The sequence below is a fragment of the Haliotis rufescens genome, unplaced genomic scaffold (assembly GCF_023055435.1).
Source record: "Haliotis rufescens isolate VD_foot unplaced genomic scaffold, xgHalRufe1.0.p SCAF_13, whole genome shotgun sequence".
Lineage (NCBI taxonomy): Eukaryota > Metazoa > Mollusca > Gastropoda > Lepetellida > Haliotidae > Haliotis > Haliotis rufescens.
This window is the reverse complement of record NW_025963813.1, coordinates 9,441,934-9,454,154: the sequence shown is the minus strand read 5'-3', so window position 1 is coordinate 9,454,154 and position 12,221 is coordinate 9,441,934. Positions and strand designations below refer to the sequence as shown.

At 42.1% G+C, this 12,221-nt stretch overlaps 1 protein-coding gene across 1 annotated transcript in view; it reads left to right on the top strand.

The window, feature by feature from the left end:
• The window catches only part of LOC124115173 (chloride channel protein 2-like), a 61,395-nt gene that overhangs the window by 24,622 nt on the left and 24,552 nt on the right, over positions 1-12,221 (top strand). The window contains exons 3-7 of the mRNA XM_048394158.1: positions 3,629-3,752; positions 4,651-4,782; positions 5,516-5,644; positions 7,230-7,363; positions 11,767-11,844. Coding sequence (XP_048250115.1) covers positions 3,629-3,752; positions 4,651-4,782; positions 5,516-5,644; positions 7,230-7,363; positions 11,767-11,844 — 597 coding nt within the window. The remainder of the gene's footprint in view (positions 1-3,628; positions 3,753-4,650; positions 4,783-5,515; positions 5,645-7,229; positions 7,364-11,766; positions 11,845-12,221) is intronic.

Genomic DNA, 12,221 nt, shown 5'->3' with positions numbered 1-12,221 from the left:
TAATGTCCATGCATATCTCATAGACCTGCAAGAATACTGACAGGTGGATTTCGTCCATAATAATCATAATAATGTCCATGCATATCTCACAGACCTGCAAGAATACTGACAGGTGGATTTTGTCCATAATAATCATAATAATGCCCCTGCATATCTCACAGACCTTCAAGAAACCTGGTTCTTCGGCGTGACGAGCGAACGCTTTAACCACTAGGCTACCCGACCGCCCCTGAATGTAATCAATGTAGGGCTATGACTATATAAACTTTCACTGAGTGTATAGAATTTGGCGCCATAGAAATGTACTTATTAACTTCACCTGATAAAAGTCCTGAAAAAGCAGGGCAAAACATGAAAATGAGTAACAAGAGAGGCCACTAAACTCAAGAAGTCCAGATTTTCACAATTACGTTTTTGGGGGGTGGATGTGGGGTATGTCTCAAAACTTGAGGAATTAAGTTTTTTATCCCACATCAAACTTTTGAACTGATCCCTTAGCATGCTCTGAAACATAGATACAAGAAGATGCAAGTATTTCATTGGTAAGTCGTGTATAAATACAAGTATTTCATTGGTAGGTCATGTGTAGATACAGGTATTTCATTAGTTGGATGTATAAATACAATTGCATTTCATACACAAATACTATCATCATTGCTGGATGACCTTTGTGCTGTTGCCATGCAAATACTTTCATATTTCTTGTGTTCAATGCATACATGAGTAGAATGCCTCCCCGTTCCTTGGTACAAGTTCAGTAAAAATTGAAATTTTAGTGTATAATATATTTAAAAACACTATAATTTCATCTAGTCCCTGCAAACTAGTGTCGTGTGGGTTCGAGAGCTTTATAGGACTCAAAAATACCACGATGTAACTGTCATCGTGGAGTTTGGCAAGGTTGACAGAATACCAGTTTATAATTTCAAAATAAGTTGCAGATTTGCTAATTGAATATGCAGGGTTACTTCACAATATTTTGATGATACGCACAAGTTTTATTTTTGTAGCGTATCTGTAATGTTCGTCGCGTATTTGATACGCTTGGATTTTATTTTACTGCATATTTCTGCATTTCTGACAATGTCTGATGCGTATTTTACGCAGATACGCAGCTTATCTGGAGCTCTGCAATATTCCACATGTTGAATGTAATTTGGAATAAAATTGATGTAACCATAATAATAGATTGAAAACATTAAATGCAATTTTGAATAAGTATAATCATGGTCATTATGATTGTAGATCAAAAACATAAAATGCAATTTTGAATAAACATGATAAAATCAAAGTAATCATTATTATACATTAGAAACATAAAGCTAGGTATACAATGAACATATTTTTAAATCAGACAATGTAATAACAGGACAAATGTGAATAATTTGGTATCTTTATATTGTTGGCAACAACATGGAAATACATTATCTGTGTGTATTTAAGAATTGACCTTCACTTTGTGTGAGTTCATTGGAGTATGAACCTTCATAGAGTGAGGGCGAAACTATGAACGTCGGAGCTTGCGACGACGTTCATACAATGTTTGGCCTTTTCTCACACAAAGTGAAAGTCAATTCTTATAATTTTTTATCACAATCTCTTACCTCAAAGGATGTAGGCCAAGGTCTAAACACAATTTTATTTAGTACGTGTGACTCAAATCATATCCTCATTAGATGAGAAAGGTCTGTAAAGAGCTACCTCAGTAAGTCAGTCACAATGACAGCGCATCGTACTACATTTACATCAAGTACAAGACGTCAAAATGGCCGACACGATAAACGTGACGTGAGAGATTTCCGAAGTTGTTAATGAATCTGTGGCGTTTACATGGTTACATGTGTTAGTCATCATTGATCAACTGGCCGATCATTGAAAGGTGAATAAAGATGCGTCAAACAGACACTAAGGTAAATTCATAGATTGCTGGAGACGGTCATTGTCAGCCTAGACACGATTCGAGTCGATACTACAATAGTTTAGATGTGCATTTCTTCGTTTGTTCATTAGGATGGGCCGTAGCGAGGATATTCGTGAACAATCATGAGTCACGCTCTCTGACATTTCTCAATGTAAACTGAAACGCTGAGACCAAGAACAAAGGTTCTAAATGATCAGAAAGAACGCTTATGTATGTTTTCATACTAGGGAATTCCCAGGGGTTTCCCCAGGAATGTGGAAGTAGTCCGTGAGTGTTTATGTCATTTCGAGAACATTTATGAACGTCAATTTCGCGGTCATGTGACCGACCTCTCATCCAATGGAAAAGCTGTATATCGTGTAAACTTCAAATAAAAAAAATTATTGTATTGTGTGTGTATCTTGTGTGAATCATGTATCATGGGTGTATTGTGTGTGTATCTTTTGTGTTTCTTGTGTGTATCATGTATCATTGGTGTATTGTGTATGTATCTTGTGTGTATTGTATGTGTATCTTGTGTGTATCATGTATCATGTGTGTATCATGTATCATGTGTGTATTGTGTGTATCATGTATCATGTGTGTATTGTGTGTATCATGTATCATGGGTGTATTGTGTGTGTATCTTTTGTGTATCTTGTGTGTATCATGTATCATTGGTGTATTGTGTGTGTATCTTGTGTGTATTGTGTGTGTATCTTGTGTGTATCATGTATCATTGGTGTATTGTATGTGTATCTTGTGTGTATTGTGTGTGTATCTTGTGTGTATCATGTATCATTGGTGTATTGTATGTGTATCTTGTGTGTATTGTGTGTGTATCTTGTGTGTATTGTATGTGTATCTTGTGTGTATTGTATGTGTATCTTGTGTGTATTGTATGTGTATCTTGTGTGTATTGTGTGTGTATCTTGTGTGTATCATGTATCATTGGTGTATTGTATGTGTATCTTGTGTGTATTGTGTGTGTATCTTGTGTGTATCATGTATCTCATGTGTGTATTGCTTGTGTATTGTGTGTGTATCGTGTGTGTATCGTGTGTGTATCGTGTGTGTATCGTATAGTGGCTGTGCTGTTTATGTATCATGACAGAAAGTGAGAGTGAGAGAGAGCAAAGGATTGATGCAAAGCACAAAGCAGCATGCCTGTTACTCTCCCTCCCCCCCCCCCCCCCCCCATCCCCCCCTCACCCCCTCCTGTCTGTGTCAGTACACCACTGTCTAGCAAGGTTCATACAGGCTTAAAGGTCCTTGAATTATGAAGTCCCTCTTGAAAATCCTTCATTTTTAGTGTCAGCATTGAAAAGACAGGAAAATGGCCAAAATATCTTGGAAAGCCATGAATTTGTGCAACATGACATAGACATGTACTTAATGAAGGAAAAGTGTCTCATCACAGTGATAAATGTATGTGCCAAAGACCACAACAGGATTTAATTTGTTTTATTTTTTGGTTGTGAAAATAAATCTTGTTAGGAAGTTTGTGATGTTCATACTGCTACCTAGGTTGTATGACTAATATATTGTTTGCTGGATTTAAAAAAATATTGACAGATTGAGGCTAATAAAAAGCCTTAAAAATTACTTTTGAAGGTTTAAAAAAAGGCCTTGAATGTTAGTGTTCCATATCTGTATAAACCTTGTCTACGACGTGGCTGTACGATCCTGTTGAAGCAGGTCCTTCACTCTTGTTTCTTTTTCCTTCAGCTGTACGGCAGATACACCAGAGAGCTCGGGTCATTCGCCAAGTTCACTGCGAAGAGGTTGAAGAAAGAAGCTAAGTTACAGAGAAACGAGGAGAAACCACCGTCCGGAATATGGGTTTACTTAAGTAAGACATAGAGTGTTGTTAGTTGTGGAATGTGAGATATATAAATACAGTATAGTCCAGGGTATGGCATACTGGCAAAACAGGTTTGAGTACTGATCTGAAAACAACAGCGAAGCTGATTAGATGGCTGGTACAACATGTTTGTGGTGGTTCTTAGACTTTCACACGCATCGCTTATAACGCATGTACATCAGTGTACAGTCAAAAACTGTTTCCAGTAGTCTACGAAATGAAAAGATGACAGCAGACTTTGACATTAAGTGACTCCTGAACTGACTGGATGATTCAAATAAAATACTAGAAGTATATAAGTAATGACTAGAAGTTTCAACTAGACAGCTTTGCCATACGTGTACTAGCCCAGCATTACGTGACCAGCATTTGGCTAGCGGCTGGCTGCTATTTCTCAGCTGAACTCTGATTAGACAACTCTCTGCCTGAACATCTGAGAACACCTCTACAGGTCGCGTCAGCTGAACTTTCTAATCACCATCGAGGCTTCTCCAGTACCAGTTAACAAATCATTCAGTCCAGTAAATGTCTGATTTCTGTATCTCAAAGATGAACTACAACAACAAGTTCCTAATGTAGATAAAAAAGGCAGCACCATTATATTATTGTGAATATATTATACACCCTGTTGTTTAGAAGCACCATTGCATCTACATCCTAAAGGGGATTCCAGCAAAGGAATTCTTGTGTTCTGTGTGGGTTTGAAAATTCTGAATTGAGGTGGTATAAAAGAAATGAATTTGAATCTTCATTGAAAGCTGACAGTCAATGTTTGATGAGGATTCATATGACAGTACCGCTGCAGAGTGATATCGATCGGAGTAAAAGGTCAGATTTCAATGAGATTGGTTCTGCATGTAACTGTTACCTTCTGTTTACCTTTCAGAACGATGTTCAGCTGTAAAGGACTTTATATTCAGGAAGATCGGCGAGGACTGGCTGTTCTTAGCCCTGCTGGGCGTTCTCATGGCGTTCTTGAGTTTTTCCATGGACTATGTCATAGAGAAGTGTCAGGAAGGTGTGTGTGACAAGTGCAGGACTTACCCATCAACATACCAGTATAGGTTTTATTCTTATGAGATTTATTCTTCATGAGGATGCATAGTGTATGTAAGATGGACCCTTGTTACTTACATGCGACAGTCTGACATTGGATAACAATGATAATAACAATAATAACAATTGTCTTAGTGCTAGGACCACTTTGTGGAGCAAGGCCCTGGTTGGTCAGTCGCGACTGTCGAAGACCATGTTGAAGTATGGGAAATACGATGGTATTAGTGCTAAGATCACTTTGTGGAGCAAGGCCCTGGTTGGTCAGTCGTGACTGTCGAAGATCATGTTGAAGTATGGGAAATACGATGGTATTAGTGCTAAGATGACTTTGTGGAGCAAGGCCCTGGTTGGTCAGTCACGACTGTCGAAGACCATGTTAAAGTATGGAAAATATGATGGTATTAGCTCTAAAACACAAAACGTTTCATATTTACCCATGCTTGCCGTAAAAGGCAACTATGCTAGTCGTAAGAGGCAACTAATGGGATCGGGTGGTCAGGCTCGCTGACTTGGTTGATGCATGTTATCGTATCCCAACTGCGTAGATCGATGCTCATGATGTCAGTCACTGGATTGTCTGGTCCGGACTCAATTATTTACTGACCGCCGTCATGTAGCTGGAATATTGCAGAGTGCTGCGTTAAACAACAAACAAACATGACGTTCTGTGTGTGATAATTCTATGTCTGTTTCAGCCAAGTTCTGGCTATACAAGGAGCTGGAGTTCTCCATCGCGCTGCAGTACTTCGCCTGGATCTCCTACTCTGTGCTGTTTATTTTATTTGCCACAGGCTTCACACATCTCGTCTCACCACAAGCTGTGGGTAAGGAAATCCTGTGTCATTTATATTCAACATACTTTCAACATTCAACAAGACAGAGGAAATCAGGACTAGTCATTCTGCTCCTCATGGGACTTGGGTGTCATGTCATATGTGAACACCTGGTGTTACACCTCAATGGCTTCTATTGCTGATCAAAGTTGTTACCGGTAACATGATTACTGGTACTTGTAGTTCTTTCATTTATTTTTCGGTGACACCATCGATAACAAGTCCTGCAGTTTAAGTGCCCACTGTCACGGCCTGCACACTCTAAGAGAAACATTTAATCTAAATGTCTTGTTTTGTTTTGTGTGAAATGTCTTATTTTGTTTGTGTGAAATGTCTTGTTTTGTTTTGTGTGAAATGTCTTATTTTGTTTGTGTGAAATGTCTTGTTTTGTTTTGTGTGAAATGTCTTGTTTTCTTTTGTGTGAAATGTCTTATTTTGTTTGTGTGAAATGTCTTGTTTTCTTTTGTGTGAAATGTCTTGTTTTCTTTGTGTGAAATGTCTTGTTTTCTTTGTGTGAAATGTCTTGTTTTGTTTTGTGTGAAGTGTCTTGTTTTGTTTGTGTGAAATGTCTTGTTTTCTTTGTGTGAAATGTCTTGTTTTCTTTGTGTGAAATGTCTTGTTTTGTTTTGTGTGAAATGTCTTGTTTTGTTTTGTGTAAAATGTCTTGTTTTGTTTGTGTGAAATGTCTTGATTTGTTTTGTGTGAAATGTCTTGTTTTGTGTGAAATGTCTTATTTTATTTGTGGGAAATGTCTTGTTTTGTTTTGTGTGAAATGTTTTGTTTTGTTTTGTGTGAAATGTCTTGTTTTGTTTTGTGTGAAATGTCTTGTTTTGTGTTTTGTTTTGTGTGAAATGTCTTGTTTTGTTTTGTGTGAAATGTCTTGTTTTGTTTTGTGTGAAATGTCTTGTTTTGTTTGTGTGAAATGTCTTGTTTTGTTTTGGGTGAAATGTCTTGTTTTGTTTTGTGTGAAATGTCTTGTTTTGTTTTGGGTGAAATGTCTTGTTTTGTTTTGTGTGAAATGTCTTGTTTTGTTTGTGTGAAATGTCTTGTTTCGTTTTGTGTGAAATGTCTTGTTTTGTTTTGTGTGAAATGTCTTGTTTTGTTTGTGTGAAATGTCTTGTTTTGTTTTGTGTAAAATGTCTTGTTTTATTTGTGTGAAATGTCTTGTTTTGTTTTGTGTGAAATGTCTTATTTTATTTGTGGGAAATGTCTTGTTTTGTTTTGTGTGAAATGTCTTATTTTATTTGTGGGAAATGTCTTGTTTTGTTTTGTGTGAAATGTCTTGTTTTGTTTGTGTGAAATGTCTTGTTTTGTTTTGTGTGAAATGTTTTGTTTTGTTTTGGGTGAAATGTCTTGTTTTGTTTTGTGTGAAATGTCTTGTTTTGTTTGTGTAAAATGCTTTGTTTTGTTTTGTGTGAAATGTTTTGTTTTGTTTTGGGTGAAATGTCTTGTTTTGTTTTGTGTGAAATGTCTTGTTTTGTTTGTGTAAAATGCTTTGTTTTGTTTTGTGTGAAATGTCTTGTTTTGTGTGAAATTATTATTTTTTGTATTTTTAATACATGTTTTGTTGCTGCAGGGTCTGGTATTCCGGAGATGAAGACAATATTGAGAGGAGTGGTACTTAAAGAATACCTCACATTTCGAACACTGATTGCCAAAATAGTAGGACTGTGTTCGTCACTTGGCAGCACCCTGCCGCTGGGGAAGGAGGTGAGTGGTTCCCTGACAGATGGAGGCCAGATGGCCATCTGTAGGCTAGGCTATGGTCATGGCTAATTCAGTCATTATATATTGAGTACCATGAATATTGTAGAATATACTTAATTATCATGTTCACTATAATTCCATCAAATACCCTGATATTACATCAGAGCCATAATTTCCCCTGTTGGCTGTGTTGACACTATAACATCTTTGAGATTTTCAATGTCCTCTTCACTGCCAACTATCTTGGAACTAGTTGTGAGGTAAACCCTATTCTCAGGCTTCATGTAACTACACATGCGGAAAGCAGGAAGTCCTCACTTCTTTCCTGTGTGTGCTAAGTAAACATCGAAACATTTTTTATCATGTTCAACACAAATATGGATACGTTATCACACTGTAACTTCGAGATCATCTTCAAGACAAAGATACAGACATCAGACGCTAGCAGTTGCCGGGAGTATTGCAGAAGTTTTAAAAAACCTCTGTACCACCTGGGGCTCTCCTCAGTCTATATTGACAAGGAAAACTAGAGTGTCTTCTAAATCATCACCTAAGTGAAAACTGAAGTGGAGAATGAGTCCCGCACTGGAGTAAATCGACTGAAAGTGTCGTGTGATGGCGACATCGACCTTATTATTGGGAAACCTCATACTTCATCCCTCCTGTCCAGAATAAGTAAGAAGCAGGCCCACCTCACTGGATATAGATCCACTGACTTGTGTCCAGGCCTGCAGGGTGGCTCCTCCAGGCCTGCAGGGTAGGGTGGCTCCTCCGGGCCTGCAGGGTAGGGTGGCTCCTCCGGGCCTGCAGGGTAGGGTGGCTCCTCCGGGCCTGCAGGGTAGGGTGGCTCCTCCGGGCCTGCAGGGTAGGGTGGCTCCTCCGGGCCTGCAGGGTAGAGTGGCCCCTCCGGGCCTGCAGGGTAGGGTGGCTCCTCCGGGCCTGCAGCGTAGGGTGGCTCCTCCAGGCCTGCAGGGTAGGGTGGCTCCTCCAGGCCTTCAGGGTAAGGTGGCTCCTCCAGGCCTGCAGCGTAGGGTGGCTCCTCCAGGCCTGCAGGGTAGGGTGGCTCCTCCAGGCCTTCAGGGTAGGGTGGCTCCTCCAGGCCTGCAGGGTAGGATGGCTCCTCCAGGCCTGCAGCGTAGGGTGGCTCCTCCAGGCCTGCAGGGTAGGGTGGCTCCTCCGGGCCTGCAGGGTAGGATGGCTCCTCCGGGCCTGCAGGTTAGGGTGGCTCCTCCGGGCCTGCAGGGTAGGGTGGCTCCTCCAGGCCTTCAGGGTAGGGTGGCTCCTCCAAGCCTGCAGCGTAGGGTGGCTCCTCCAGGCCTGCAGGGTAGGATGACTCCTCTGAGCCTGCAGGGAAAGGTGGCTCCTCCGAGCCTGCAGGGAATGGTGACTCCTCCGAGCCTGCGGATAAAGGTGACTCCATCGAGCCTGCAGGGAAAGGTGACTCCTCCGGGCCTGCAGGGTAGGGTGACTCCTCCGAGCCTGCAGGGTAGGGTGATTCATCTGGGCCTGCAGGGTAGGGTGACTTCTCCGGGCCTGCAGGGTAGGGTGACTCCTCTGAGCCTGCAGGGTAGGGTGGCTCCTCCGGGCCTGCAGGGAAAGGTGATTCCTCTGAGCCTGCAGGGAAAGGTGATTCCTCCAAGCCTGCAGGGAAGGGTGGCTCCTCCGGGCCTGCAGGGTATGGTGACTCCTCTGGGCCTGCAGGGAAAGGTGATTCCTCCGAGCCTGCAGGGAAAGGTAATTCCTCCAAGCCTGCAGGGAAAGGTGATTCCTCCGAGCCTGCAGGGAAAGGTGATTCCTCCAAGCCTGCAGGGAAGGGTGGCTCCTCCGAGCCTGCAGGGTAGGGTGACTCCTCCGGACCTGCAGGGTAGGGTGACTCGTCCAGGCCTGCAGGAAAAGTGACTCCTCCGGCCCTGCAGGGAAAAGTGACTCCTCCGGGCCTGCAGGGAAAAGTGACTCCTCTGGGCCTGCAGGGAAAGGTAATTCCTCCAAGCCTGCAAGGAAGGGTGGCTCCTCCGAGCCTGCAGGGTAGGGTGACTCCTCCGGACCTGCAGGGTAGGGTGACTCGTCCAGGCCTGCAGGAAAAGTGACTCGTCCAGGCCTGCAGGAAAAGTGACTCCTCCGGGCCTGCAGGGAAAAGTGACTCCTCCGGGCCTGCAGGGAAAAGTGACTCCTCTGGGCCTGCAGGGAAAGGTAATTCCTCCAAGCCTGCAAGGAAGGGTGGCTCCTCCGAGCCTGCAGGGTAGGGTGACTCCTCCGGACCTGCAGGGTAGGGTGACTCGTCCAGGCCTGCAGGAAAAGTGACTCGTCCAGGCCTGCAGGAAAAGTGACTCCTCCGGGCCTGCAGGGAAAAGTGACTCCTCCGGGCCTGCAGGGTAGGGTGACTCAACCGGGCCTGCAGGGTAGGGTGACTCCTCGGGGCCTGCAGGGTAGGGTGACTCAACCGGGCCTGCAGGGTAGGGTGACTCCTCCGGGCCTGCAGGGTAGGGTGACTCAACCGGGCCTGCAGGGTAGGGTGACTCCTCCGGGCCTGCAGGGTAGGGTGACTCCTCCGGGCCTGCAGGGTAGGGTGACTCCTCCGGGCCTGCAGGGTAGGGTGACTCCTCCGGGCCTGCAGGGAAAGGTGACCCAAATGATTACTGAAGTGACATCATCACAGTCATAAACAGCCACAGTGGGAAGCTCTGTGAGAAGCAGTGAGATCATGGAGACTTCTCTCTGTCCGATCTTCCTGCTTCACTGCTGACAACTATCTGGGGATACCAGATGCCAGCAGGGAAGAACAGGTCTTCAGCAACCCATGCTTGCCGTTAAAGTTGACTATGCATGTCGTAAGAGGCGACTAACTGGACCAGGTGGTCAGGCTCACTGACTCTGTTGATGCATGTCATCGTATCCCAATTGCGTGGATCGATGCTCATGATGTCAATCACTGGATTGTCTGTCCAGACTCGATTATTTACAGACCACTATCATATAGCTGGAATATTGCTGAGTGTGGCGTTAAACAACAACAACAAACACACACAAGATGCCAGATTCCACTGGTCCCTCTGGTGTATTCTGGCTATGATGTAATAGAGGCAGGAGAGTCAAAGGAATTATCTGACAATTAGTTATTGTGTATGATTTTAAGAATACTGCCTCAATTACATCCCTCCCACCTCCCCAAAATATCGGCATCTAGTTGAGGAGGGTGATTGGAAAGAAGTGACGATTTCCCACCTCACACATGTGCAGTTCTATTGAAGGGCAAGTTCACACGGAAATGAACCTATTTTTCTTGTACTTTTTCCACATTAAAAGTGTTAACCTAGAAGTGTCATAGACAAAAATATAAAAATATCACAATTAATCAACATATTTTTCGCATTAAAACGATTTATATTTTTCACATTTACCAAGTGTTCTATTTCCACAACAAAAACACCATGGCTTATGCCCCTTCCAATATGACGTCATTGGTGCCAATTGATAAACATTATGACGTCATCATGCTTTGTTAGAGCCGCTTCATGTGGTGTAGGTACAGGTGTGTGATTCTAGCGTCTCAGATGCCAGCCAGCATAGTGTTATGCTGAGTCACCACTGCGCCGGAATGTGTCGTAGGCCATGTTGTTTTACCGCAAACTGGTACTTGATATCTTTTGCGTTGAGAATAGACAGGGACCCAGTTGAATTGGCACCAATTACGTCATAATCTAAGGGGGATAACTCAGGCCTGTTTAGCTCGAAAAACGAAGGCCTCATAACGGCATATCATTTTCACACTATTGTGAGCTTCCTACTTTCACTGTGAAAAAAATGAGTGTATATTTTCAAACACAGATACTAATTAATTCTAAAATTGCGTTTTGTTTAGAAAAAGATAAAAAGTGATTTTTGCGTGTACACTTCCCCTTTAAGCCTGAGCATAGGGCATCCTACATACCACTTAGTTTGTCTTGGCATCCAGTTAAGGAACCCTTGAGTTATATCTGTGTACACAGCTGATACAAGTTAATGTCACACAAAGTGCATTATAATCTGAGCTCACGAGCTTCGTGCTAAATATTTGATTTGTCACTCTTTGCAAGGAAAAAAGTAGAAAATAAATGTCAACATCGAAATATTGGCATCCGTGTACCAGATATACATTCGATGGCATCCAGGGTCCGAAATACCACTTGACAGGGTTCGGCATCCAGAGAACCAAAAAGGGTTGACACCTCAGTGTTTTGTTTCAGAAATTCTGACTCATGTTGTGGTCCTGAATAATTGTTTGTAGCATAATCATGATAATAAGAATTGTTTGTGAATTGTTTTATTATTTATTATTACAAAATGTATCTGCAAACATCTAGCATATATGACAGAGTATCCAACACATAGTTATTACTAGAAAATAAATATTGTGCTTCTCTTTTCAGGGCCCCTTTGTACATATTGCCAGCATTGTGGCCACGTTATTGAGTAAAATGATTCTCTCATTTAGAGGGATATTTGAGGTGAGTGGAACTCATACAGACGCATATTTACACCGCCAAAAGAAACGCGAACTATAGAAACAGATGTTTCCAAAGTGTACCACTTAATGACAAAACTAACAATCAAGTATTACTACTGAATAACTTTGTTCTTATCATGATATTCACATGACTTCCAAACTTTACACTTAATCCTGCACGAGACAAATGGTGCAACTCAAGTCATGGATCTACGACGTCACATGTGATGCGTCAACAGCACTGGTTCACACAACATACATACATGTTTGTACGTCAAAACAATCTAATATCTCTTAAATGTGAGTAATTCTTCATATATTAACCAATATGTGTGGTATTCGTGTTTCTTTTGGCAGTGAGTATGTATCAACAAATAA